Source organism: Harpegnathos saltator, unplaced genomic scaffold (assembly GCF_003227715.2).
Source record: "Harpegnathos saltator strain DR-91 unplaced genomic scaffold, Hsal_v8.6 scaffold8, whole genome shotgun sequence".
NCBI lineage: Eukaryota > Metazoa > Arthropoda > Insecta > Hymenoptera > Formicidae > Harpegnathos > Harpegnathos saltator.
In genome coordinates, this window is record NW_020230648.1 from 2,005,001 (window position 1) to 2,018,279 (window position 13,279).

Here is a 13,279-nt window from a genome sequence, read left to right on the forward strand (position 1 = left end):
GGGTATTATCGGCCCTCCGAGACTGCGGACGATCGAGCGATCAGCCGGAAGAACTCGTAGAAAATGAAAAAGACATGAAAAAGAAAGCGCGCGAACTTACCTCCAGGTAGCCGACAGGTCCATTGAAGGGGTAATCGCCGAGGCGGCGCTCCTCGTCCAGGAATTTCCCGGCTTTTCCATTCACCGGCGGGCAGAAGAGGCCGTAATTGAAGCTCTCTTTCAGCTCCTGCACAAGACACGAGGTTTTAATATTAGGGTACGGGCGGAATCGTGCGAGAGGATCAAAGCGACCCGCCACCCCCACTTTTCCGATCGATGCATGCAAATGGCAATAACGAACACTCTATTGGAAAGACGTACCGGGGCCAGATCAAACAAACGGGGAAACTCGATTGGCTCGCAGAGGAAAATCATTCTCTCTCTGATCATCGTCATGCGTGCGATTCGACGGACACTGAGGACCATACACGAGTCGTACGATATTTATTTATATTACATGTGGCGCACTCGAGATATGGACACACAGCGAAACCTCGATTAATTAACGTAATTAACTGCTGCTCGCCTCGATATTCTACTATTTCGCCCGTCAGCTCTGTCAATCCGCATTCCCATCAATATAGACCGCCGTAGATACCAAAAAAATATGGGCGATTAATTAATCGGATTATTGCGGGACGATCTATTTTGTGTGATTACGGTTGCATTTTAAATGAAACTGTTAGGTAAATGAGAAAAGTTCGTGTTGTTGTGTATTAAAAATTAAACAGGAGCAGAAATTTTCAGAGAAAAATATATAATTGATATATATTAACCGAAAAATATATAATTGAAATATTGTAACTGATAAATAAATAAATAAATAAATAAATAAATAATTGATAACTCTTCGTTATCGAGGAGGTTTGGAAATTTCAAAATCATCAAATTAACAAAAGTCAGTGCGCTATTGTAACAATATATTCTTGAGACTTGAGAGTAAAAGAGTCTAGTACTATTTTCTCTTCCGATAAATAATTAGCGAGATATCGTAAGTTCAATATTGAAAAGGTCATCAAGTTTTCCTTAAGTATCTCGAAAAATATTAGGCAAATAAAAAGATATATCTCAGACAAAAGTTGTTAAAATTGATTGGTAGAAAAAGATGATATGATAAAAAATTGGGATTGGGACTTAAGAAAAGCGATGATCAATAAATATCTCGAAAGTGGCGCCATCTGTAAACAAAATGTTACAGTTGTTTTACGTTCCCCTTGAAACCATTCAACTTTTATCTGAATCATTTTTTTCTAAAATGCTCAGTCTTCGAGATATTTCGCCGTTCCGGCGATAATTTTTACATGTACTTGTATATACCGGGTGTTTTCGGACCACCCGGGTCACCCGATTTTTTCGTTAACGCGACATTTTAGAGAAAAATATTTCAGACAAAAGTTGTAGGGCTTCAAAGGATCTATTTACTGACGCTGTGAATTTGACCTTGGGATAACCTTGGAAAGTTCCCAGTCAAGATCAACATAAAAATCTTAAATGGAAACCGCGATTTTTTATTACACCATCTTTTTCCACCAATTAATTTGAACAACTTTTGTCTGAAACATTTTTTTATTTACCTAATATCTTTTGAGATATTTAAGGAAAGCTTGATAACTTTTTCAATACTTAACTCACGATATCTCGCCAACTATTTGTCAAAAGAAAAAAAGTGGTACCAGACTTTTTTGCTCTATTTAGTCTCAAGAATATATTGTTCTAACAGCGCCCTGAATTTGATCAATTTGATGATTTTGAAATTTCCAAAAATCAGCAAGTTAACAAAAGTCAGGACGCTACTGTAAAAATATATTTTTGAGACTAAATAGAGCAAAAAAGTCTAGTACCACTTTTTCTTCCGATAACTAGTTAGCGAGATATCGTAAGTTAAATATTGAAAAGGTTATCAAGTTTTCCTTCAATATCTGGAAAAATATTAGGCAAATGAAAGAAATATTTTAGACAAAAGTTGTTCAAATTAATTGATGGAAAAAGACGGTGTAATAAAAAATCGCGGTTTCCATTTAAGATTTTTATGTTGATCTTGACCGGGAACTTTTCAAGGTTATCCCAAGGTCAAATTCATAGTAGATCAGTAAATAGATCCTATAGAAGCCCTACAACTTTTGTCCGAAATATTTTTCTCCAAAATGTCGCGTTAACGAAAAAATCCGGGTGACCCGGGTGGTCTGAAACACCCGGTACAATATAATATATAATATTGATATAATATATAAATATAAGAGGAAATCGAATGAGGCGAGAAAGGGAACGAGAAAGCTCTTACCGTTCACGACCGTGTAAAAGAATATGCGTGAGATCCGGGGATTCCTGTAAGTGACAATTGCCGATCGTTTGAAAGCTTCACCGTAAAAAAGAAAATTCACCTGGACCGACGGTCTTTGGTATTCATAGGCAGCGCGAATATAATACGACGTGCTACTCCTCGCCTATGAATACCAAGCGAGGACCGAGGAAAATCAATTCTCGATTGCATTAACAATATTCACAACGGCCCGCGCGGAGCGCACGCTTGCGGTATATTATAATATTTAGTGAGTAACGACTTGAGATAGGCGAAAAGCGACGACGGAGCAGCAACAACACGCGTGCCACGCACAGCTGAGAACCGCGCATTATCACCATACATACACTTCGCTCACGCCATGCGAAAGATCGGCGACGATGCGGAGGAAGACGGGCGCACCGGCCGGCCGACCGACCGGCCAACCCGACAATCATGCCAACAATAGCCAAGAGTGCAACACGTGCCAAATTAAAGGCTTCGAACGAAAGAAGCGGGAGTCCCCCGACGAAGGGGGTGGAGGTGTGGTCGACCGCGGGAAAACCACGAAACGCGAAAAAAAGAGGCAGCTGACAGCGAGAAGACGGATGTAGTCGTTTAGCGGCAGATGCTCCAACGTTTTTCTCGCATCACGAAGAATGTCAGCTCGAGAAAGTGTATACTCTCGCAATCCAATACGTAAGTGAAAAAGAAAAGAGGAGAAGAAATACCGCGCGCGCGCGCAACAAAGTGTTAGACGTTTAAAAGCTCCTGTTTCTTCGCCGAAGCCGCGGCCTGATTTATGAACCGAAGAAAAGTACGAAAGCACAAGTTTTCGCGAAACACATTGAAGCGAAGAAACGATATCTTCGCTTAAATAACGCCTGCAATCGATCGAGCAGATCTGTCCAACAAAACCGTGAAATTAACGTGACAGAATTAAAGAGGTCGATTGACGATACGACACGTTAAATTTACGATTACTTATTGCTTGTTAGGACGAAGGAAGAGTACTTTCGGGCTGCTTCACAGATCTATTGATTGATCGATTGCAAACGTTACTTTACGTACAAATAACATCTGTTATATCTCACTGTTTCAACGTATCTTGCAAAAATTTTTGACATGTATCTTCTCGCTTCAACATCGCCAGTCGATTACTCCTGAGGGAGCAGAGATGTATTACGAGAATTTTTACCCACAGTTTATTTACGATTTTACTTATCGAGGATACTACACGTATCGGGGAAATCACAAGCGACTGGCACTCGACCGAAACAACGAAGGCGAAATGCAGCGCATTCCGGGATAGATTATGGAGACGCGTTGTATATTCCGACATTTTTAAGGGTTTCGTCCGCCTGCATTCAGTATGCTTTGCTCAAGGCTCGTATTTAAGGGTGATATAACGTCCTCGTTTCGCTCTTCGTTCGCTAAGCCGGCTCAGTGATACGTCCGTGACACACGCTCGTCGGTGGTTTCCTGCGCCGTGCGAAGCTCCGAGGTTGAAACGTCATCAGAATTGAGATCCGCAGAGGCGTGCGAACAAGAACGGACAGCTGAAGAGAGGCGACCTTGCGTTTACGTTGACGAGCTTCTAATTGTCTACTTTGTTTTTTCTCCCAATAAATTAGTTTCTGCCACTTTTCCATGCAAGGTTGGAGCAAATTGGGGCGGGAGCTTTCTGTCAAAAGTGATATATCACAATACACGACTTGCTCGAGGAGAATGTTGAAGAAAATAATCGTCAACAGGCGTGCGAGTAAAAGAAAAGAAATTAAATTAAATTAGAGAGCGGTTTGGTCTCTCGACCGTTGATTTACTGATCGCAAGTAAAATCCGCCTTCTCTAATCGACGTAAATCAAGCAAGATGACACCCGGTAATCTCACGAGGCGATATGGAAAGACGCGTTTTCAACTAGGACGCGCGCGAGCATTGTTCGCTCGCACGCGCGCGTGCGCGCGGCTCGCCTCCGCAGTGTCTGTTGTTATTTAAATAAAATTATGTGGGTGATCATCTAGATGAAATTTTTGCGTCGTCTTATCTCTATTTAGATAATGCAAATATCAATCACCTTCATCTACATGTTGGATGAGAAAAGCGTTATCTTTACCAAATTATCTAGATAAACGGTCAGATAATAAACTGGCCCGCATTCCTGCAAATGTGTAAGATACCTGAAATAAGGCGTACTCTAGAAGAAGGTAGAACTAACGTTAAGGGCCTTCGCACACAAATTGCCGTAACCGTAGCCGTAAAGGCTCCGGCAGACTAGAGCCTCCATTCCGTCCAATATAATAGCATTTGATATTTGTTTTAATGAACGCAACTGCAAATTTCCTATCCATCCACGCGATGGAATTCTCAGTACAGAGCTGTTAAAAAATTCTTGCAAAGTGGAACTTAATATCCTTTTTAAAAAGCTAAAGATACAAAAATCGAGACCAACTGAAATTGGATTCTTGGAGGAATTTGTTACAATTATGCCTCGCCTAGCAGCAAACCTTGTAATTATTACAAAGGGGAAAAATGGCTGTTTTAGGTTCGGTAGCGCCCACGATTAATTTATGAAAAGAAAAGCTTCTGAAATTCACACATTTATCATATTGCAAAAAAAACCGGTAGCTGGAATGGCACTTGCTTTAGGGAAACGATTTAAATTAAATCAGGTGACAGAACAGTATGCAGAGACATGTAAAGAGAACTTTTAAAAAAGAAAAGAAAAAAAATTGATAACTTGCATTTCGCAACATATAGCTGCTTCTGAGAATAAATCGTCTTCTGGTATGAGCGGAGACGTAGATGTTTTTTTCATGAAATGGATAAAAAAGAGGAGTTATTAATACAGCCAGATGTGTCCAGCAATATCAAAGCTCGGACTCTATTTGGGATCAAAATCAAACGATGTGAATTGTCTCAATACGTATCCAACTGTGAAAAAGATGTTTCTCAAGTATAACAACATTACCGTTTTAGGCATTAATGGAGCGTTTCTTTAGTTTTGGACGACAAATTTATGTGTCTCGCAGAAATTCGCAGTTTGCCCGACAATATGTTTCACAAACTATTGTTTTCGCGCAAATAAAAATTTACAAGTAAAAGCAAATATATATTTATATCCTTTTTATATCATTTGTAATATTGTCACGGTTATTTTTAAATAGATAGATAAAATTAGTTTTAAAAATTAATGATATTATCTGGAAATTATCTAGATGATTCACGATATGATTTCATCTTTCATCCAGATAAATCGAAAATCAAATCATCTTATCTGAGAAACGAAATTACGTATTTTCATCTCATCTTTTTACCCGGCTAAGATCTTAAGATCATCTGCGCGCAACACCGCGCCTCCGTCACTCACGGTATCCTGGACAAAAATGAAGTAGTCCTGCCAAACCGGCGGCGCTCCTACTCTAATTAGTGCCGCGGTAATTGCTTCATAAACTCCCAAGAGGCGGCATAATCGCACCATAGCGAAACGTGTCTGGAGTTTCTTCGATTAGCAGGAGAGAAGCAAGCAAGCAAGAGGCAAGGTCACGAGGAGTCGTGAGAAAAATCAATGATCGACGACGAAAGTAGAATCGAGTGGGAATTGATTATCATTTTATCCAGACTCGTGCTCTCTCTCGTATCCTCTCTCGACAGTACTCGCGAGAGATAAGGAAAGATCGAAAACAACGTCCTTAAACAACGAAGGAGCGTGCTCCGTGTCTCTCTGCCCGCGTCCCTTCGCCCTTCGCTCCGTCGCTTTCAAGAGCGAAATTCGCTCTCGCCGCCACGAGTCACGATCACATTCTCACGCGTTTGAGCAAACTTACCTTCCCCCCTCATCCCTCCGCCCAGTTATGCCCCCTTGAGCAAAGTCACTCTCCCCCGGTCTACTGCAAATGCAGTTGTGATCGCTCTTCAGTTCGCCGATGAGAGAGAAGCCAAGCTCGCTCGGATCTCATCATATCGGAAAAGAATAACCGCCACGGAGCATTATGGCCGACTTTCGAGGCTGCTGCGGCGATGGTCTCCACCGAGCGACTCGCTCGACTCCCTCGAGAACCTACGGCCGGCCGAACTTGGCTCTCGAGTTCCTCGCGCTTTTCCACGGAGTGCGCGAACGCACGCACGCACGCACGCACGCACGCACGTACGCGCGTGCCGCGACCTACGCGCGGGATGCGTGCGAGAGGAGAGGGCGCGTTAAACGGCGGGACCCTTTTGTACGGCCCTGTATGGGAGAATAATGGCCGAACCGTGTCTCAATCGTGCTTTATGGGATGTAATTGCGGTCTGGCAAGGGGGGCCCTCGCCGATGTTAAGCTCGGCCAGGCAGCGCTCGCTCGCTCGCACACGAGCGGCGACGCAAAGCGGATAGCGGAGCCGAGCGTTACGGTTTTAACCTTCGCAACGAAGCACGAAACGAGTTTTCGTCCTCTTAACGCGCGCACCTTCTCTCTCACCGTCGCGGCGGCATCGCACTCCACGTACTCGCGCCGACGACGTCTGTCACCGCCGACGATCGCCACGTTATATTGTCCACTCGCGTCCCTCCCCTCCCCCCCCCCGCCCGTCGCGATAAACACAACGGACGACACGAGAGAGAGAGAGAGAGAGAGAGAGAGAGAGAGAGAGAGAGAGAGAGAGAGAGAGAGAGCGAGAGAGAGAGAGAGAGAGAGAGAGAGAAGTTGGCGTCTCTATCTTTCGCGCGTCCGACGTGAGAGCAGACTTCCACAATCGCGACGAAGATTCCGATTGAACGGGAGACACGGGAAAGATCGCGGAAAGAGGCGGCGTGTGAATCGGCCGGAGTGTCCGCCATTTGTCTCCGACGTGGTGAGCTTTGCTCAACGTATTATCAAGGAAGCGCGTAGCACGTTTTCAATCAAGAGAAGGGTCAGCCATCCGCCGAGTTTCTCCGCAAGTTTGCGTCCCGCTTTGCCATGAGACGACTTTTATCCGCTGTGACAGGCTGAGTGACTGAGGTCGATTTTGCCGTTCCATCTGTCGGATTTTAGCCCACTTCTCGCGGAAGGCGATCGGGAGGGTACACGTACGCAAGTTGGTTTTTTCAGGTCCGCACGCGATGCGAACTTCGCGATCGGACTGCGCGGGAAGACGCTAGGTCGGCGAGGTAGGGGAGGCGAAAAGCAGAGGACAGAGGGTGGAGGAGCACAAAGGCGAGTACGTACCGGGCGCAGGCATCGGTGTTAAAGAGGAAATATGACCCATAAAATTTCGATCTACGCATCGGACATCGCGAGGAGTGGGCAGGAAAGAGAGATGGAGGGAAAGAGGGAGACGGGGAATGGCCGTAGCGGAATACGAAATCAAATTGCCGGTGTAAAAGTCGAAAGCAGTCGAAGGCAGTCATCGAGAGAGAGAGAGAGAGAGAGAGAGAGAGAGAGAGAGAGAGAGAGAGAGAGAGAGAGTTTAACAGCGGCTCTTTCGACACCCGGTTGGCTGGCGTCTGCGGTTACCGCGAAAGGGTTTCGAGTAAACCAACGGCGAGCCTGCGCGATCACGCATGGCCGAAGGACCGTGAATGAGGAGGGATCGCGCCTCGGATATCCGCAAATTGGCCGGTAATTGTCGTTAATCTCGTCAAACGACGACGAAATTAATCGACGTGTCGCACGCCAGAAACGTCAGAAAATTATATTATATAATATTATTACGCCGCTTGCGCGCACATCGCGGGCCAATGGCGGCGCGACTTTTGATATGCGCGTTCGGCGTATATATTATATGATGATAATTAACGTGATGCATAATTAACAATGCGATGATTGTAATCTCATTTATAGATTCATCATGGATCGCGGAGGCGGATGGGAGGGCGGGCGGGCGGGCGGGAGGGGGGATTTCGCATGATTGTGTGTCGCAACAATTGTGCGAGATCGGACGCGTCGATCGAGAACGGACGATAAAGCGCGCCGCTGTTTAACTGAAAACGACGTTACGGCACGACAATGCGAAGGCATTCTGCGAAGCGCAAATATTTATCTGGAAGTTGATTCAAGCACCTTCTCTCGCGTCCGTCAAGCTGACTCACGACTATCGGCCGGCCACATCGAGATCTCGCGATATTGAACACACGGGGCACGTGACCGAGCCTTTGAACAAAGGCTAATGATCGATATCGACGAGATAAACGATTTACCCCCTGGAAAATATGACGGGCGATTTCTTAACGACTACCGACGCGGCATTAACTAGCTCTTAATTGAATATCCTGAAAACGGACCGATCACTTGCGGTATAAATGTATACCTCGGAAGCACATTAACGTACACACGCTTCCACGATCAGAAAGCTTCACGGATAGCCTTTTGCTTCCTTTCCCCTGTTTGGGAATTATGAATCGGGTGTAATAATAATTTTGCTGTGGGCACGAGATTCATAAACCAACATAATTATGTCGTGATTTAACCTCGCAATTTTCCAGCGGAACAGTCTCGATTACAAATTTTTGCGCAGATTCGGTCGAAAAATATTGATAATTGAATTTCAATTCGCTCAATTTCAGTCTGCGAGAGACACATACTTTTGAATTAATATATGTTCTCGAATAAAAACCGATCCAAGCCAATTAATTACACATCTGGCAATGTAATTTTATCAAATTTTCAGAAAATTGGACGGGTTGTCAAATTGGACTGATTTCTCGTCTGTTGCAATTTTTTCAATGTTAACAGATTCGCAAGGACTTTCCATATCTTCCAGAGACGTAGTCATTAACAATACTCGTAATGTTTGATCAAGGATTTTGTATTGTCCTTGGTGTTAATCGTGTCCCTTATTTCTGTCAGAGTTCAATTTTTTGTTTCTTCTTTCTATGTACGTGCTTATAATCATATTAATTGAGAAAAAGCTTTAGCTTAAAAAAAAAATATAAAATAATATTATATTTAAAAAGTTTATAAAAATGCGCGCGAATTTCGTATGAGGAACCCTAAAATATATCTTACGAAAGATTCTTCCGAGACATTTATTAGCGAAAAGCGACAAGACGAAGAGACGAGCGAACCCGTTCGAACGGAAGAGCGAGCAGAAAAAGAGGCGGAAAGGGAAGATCTATTCTTCCGGGAAGATCGCAAGACCGACGAAGGTCCTTTAGTACCTTTATTGATGCTTAAGTTCGTCGTCGTTTTTTGCCCCACTGCTCAGACTGGTTATTAGAAATGATTCCGGTTTCACCGTCGATCGCTATTATTCATTTAACGGCGACTATCGTGTCCTTTGTCTGAATCCCAGAATCGCAGAAAGGACATTTTGCTTTCTTAAGCGCGCAAAAACTGTCTCTCTTCGTTACTCCGACTAGAGAGGTCGAAGGTAAACTTTAAGCTTTTAGCGTCGAAGTAATAATTTTCTACGAGTAGTACGATTCATAATTATTTCGTAATTTATTCCACCAAAGCGATCATTCCGATTACGAATTTTCACGCAGATATTTGTCCAAAGATATTGATTGAATTTTAATTTGCTCTCTCTCACTCTCTCTCAATTCCAGTCTTTGAAATATATCCCATTAATATATACTCTTGTAAAACTAAACTAGCCTAATTCGACGATGCAATTTTATCAGATTTTATTGAAAATTTAAAAAATTGAACGAAAAGATTGAAATCATTTTGGGAAACTCCTAATCATTCGGCATTAGCATTCGCCGTTACAGCATTATTATTTAATAATGATCGAGAGAGTGGGGAGTAAGTTTCAAGTTTTTCACTTCGTCAAAGTTCACTTTCTACTCTCTCGATCATCATTAAATAATAATGCTGTAAAGCATAACGCCAATTACGCCTAATTACGAGTTTCCCAAAAAGATGTCAAGATCTTCTCGTAGTTTTTCCAAACTGTCAACTTACGCTTGAATCCTGCAAATTTCTGCAAATAAAATCTGCATCGTCCGATGATATTAGAAATTAGCAATAAATCTCGAATAAATTGTATAAAGATGAGATTGATTACGTAATGATCAACTACGCCATTACTAATAACGATATCGGCGTCGGCAATAACACCGATAATAAGTAATCGATATAAATATCGCTAACGTAATAAAGTACGCGTCATTGAAGCCGGGTAAATTGGCGGGTTTGAGAATAGAATCAGAGTGCGCCGCACGCTTTCACTGTCCCGGATAAGATTTCTAGGGGATCCTTTTGCATGCGTCGACGATACCTTATGGATATCGTGTTCATTAATTCATCACGCTCGATGATTAGCATTCATTATTCGCGAGTTACGACAGCAATCTCGAGGGCGTTGCAAAAATGACTCCTCCATCTGCTGGAAAACACGCCCGCGCCGGTGCGTAAAAAGTAGCAAAAGTCGGGGAAATAAATTTGCAGGCTTGATTAACGTGACATCGCATTTTCGTCTGGAGACCGCCGCGCCGCCGCCATATTCGCCGTCGAATCGAGTTTCGTCAAGTAACTCAATTTTCTAGATCGCAGAATCGAGTCAGCGTCGTACCCACCGGTAATTGGCAATCAATTCCGGAGGCCGACGAGCTCCACACGTGGCGGCGATATTTCGATCGCACCAGCTACGTCAAACGTATTTGATTAAGCAAATTATACTTTCTACGTGAATCGCAACCTCACCGTGTGTGGGCAACAGCGCTAAATTGTCGTGATTTTTCAGACGATTCATAAACAGAATATTTAGAACGCGGACTCGCCCTCCCCCTCATATTTCTCTTTCCTTCAAATGGATAACCGTCATCTTTTCTTCTTCTTCTTCTTCTTCTTCTTCTTCTTTTTTGTGACAATTTGAGGTAACGAAGGAGAGCGCGATCGTTCGACAACTGGGAGTACATCATCTTGGTTAAATCCTCCCTCCCTGCATTCATTCTTTCTGCCGCGGAGACGGAAACAAAAGATAGCGTGAAATGTCTAGCTGGCACATTGTCATATTTCGGAACTCGAGCGTGGACTTTATCACATATTAAAGTGTATGAAAAGATATGGAGTTTCACAAATTATTTGTGAATAATTTATTAATTATTATTTAACTCTTTTAATCTCTTGTCAATATATATATATATATACACACACACACACACACAGGGTGTATAAAAAGTACCGGAACGGCGAAGCTAAGCAACTTAGAAAAAACGTTTCAGACCAAAATTATGTGGGGACAATATGTTTCAATGGAGACATAAAACAACTATATCATTTTGTTTACAAATGGCGGCACTTTCGAGTTATTCACTGATCATTATTTTTCTTAAATGGAAACCCCAATCTTTTATTATATCATCTTTTCTTACCAATTAATTTGAACAACTTTTGTCTGAAACATTTTTTATCTTACTTATCGATTTTCTATTTTACTTATCGACCTTTGGAAAAATTTCAAAATCGTCGAATTAATAAAAGTCAGAGCGCTATACTAACAATATATTCTTGAGGCCAAATAGAATAAAAAAGGTCTAATACCACTTTTCTTCCGACAAATAGTTAGGGAGATACCGTAAGTTAATTATATAATAATTATATATATTAAAAGTTACCAAGTTTCCCTTAAATATCTCTTCAAAAATATTCCTTAAAAAAATAGTATACACAAATAAAAAAAAAATGTTCCAAGCAAAAGTTGGTCAAATTGATCGGTAGAAAAAGATGATGTAACAAAGAGTTGGGATCTCCACTTAAAATAAGTAATGGTCGGTGAATATCTCGAAAGTGACGCCACCTATAAACAAAATGATACAGTTTCGTTGCACGTCCCCCTTGAAGCCACACAACTTTTTGTCTCAAACATTTTTTTCTAAAATGTTTACTTCTCCAGATATTTCGCAGTCCCGGTACTTTTTCTACACTCCGTATGCACTCTGTGTGATACTCGAGAGCTACTGGACATTCACTTCGTATATACCTCGTAATTAGAATGGAGCTTCGCGTAGCGCACTGGCGGATTTCAAGGCTTCAAGGACGCAACACGTAAGCACGGAGTAAAGATTACTCACTGGCCAACAAATTGCCACGCGCGATAACCCTTTTTTGCGCCACCAACGTTGTCCGACGCGATTCCGCTTGAATTATAGAGCGATTATCAGACTCGTTTCGTGCCGCGGATGCGTTTCCGTGCGCCACACGGTAAAGGACGTAAAGGTCCTGGGTAAAGGGATTGAAATTCGCCTGCGCGGAAATGGATGGATCTCGATTTTAATCAACCGTTAACTACGTCGTTAGCGGCAATTCGAACAACTTGGAAATGCGCTGCCCCGCGCGGTACCGCACGTTTGCGGAGGTGACGCGGCTAATCGAACTGGAAATTACACCGGCAAACTGCGCGACCCTCTCTCCCTCCTCCTCTCACTCTCTCTCTCCCTCTCTCCCTCTCTCTCCCTCCCTCCCTCTCTCTCTCTCTCTCTCTCTCTCTTCTTCAGGGCTCGCGCGGCGCGGAGAGTCAGCCAACGTGACTCGCAAATTGGCGGATATTGGCAGTCGACGCGAAACATTTGGCAGTTTGAATTTTTGCCAATTAACAGCGGGGAAAGTTCGTTAGCCGGCGTGGAATGTCGGCGGCGCGGTCGAACGTGCGCTCTCCCACAAGCGTTGCGTTGTGTCCGACGACGACGACGACGACGACGACGACGACGAGAATCTTGTTGCGCGAACGCGCAATCATTTTTCCAGCCGGTCGAAAGCGAAATCGCAAATGGAATAACGAGCGGCGCGTAAAGTAGCGCAGAGACGGAGGATCCCCCGGCGCTTTGATACTCGTGGAATACCGCGCGCGAGCACGACGATGATGAGCCTTTTATCGGCGGGATAGAATTCGCTGAACGGTCGCCTTCGTGTCAGGGCAGCGGGGGGGGGGGGAGAACGTGCGGGAGAAACGCACGAGAGATTATCGAAAGTGCACTTTTTGAGAGAGGAAACTCGTATATCTAATTTCTTTTCTTTCCTCCCTCTTGGCCTTCTCTCTCTCTCTCTCTCTCTCTCTC

The 13,279-nt window shown here is 43.4% G+C and overlaps 1 protein-coding gene across 11 annotated transcripts in view; it reads right to left on the reverse strand.

Annotated features, from left to right (window-relative positions):
- Positions 1 to 13,279, reverse strand: part of Prosap (SH3 and multiple ankyrin repeat domains prosap) — a 231,773-nt gene that overhangs the window by 24,416 nt on the left and 194,078 nt on the right. For all 11 annotated transcript variants that reach the window (XM_025306690.1, XM_025306698.1, XM_025306694.1 and 8 more), the window contains one exon: positions 101 to 226. In XM_025306690.1, coding sequence (XP_025162475.1) covers positions 101 to 226 — 126 coding nt within the window. The remainder of the gene's footprint in view (positions 1 to 100; positions 227 to 13,279) is intronic.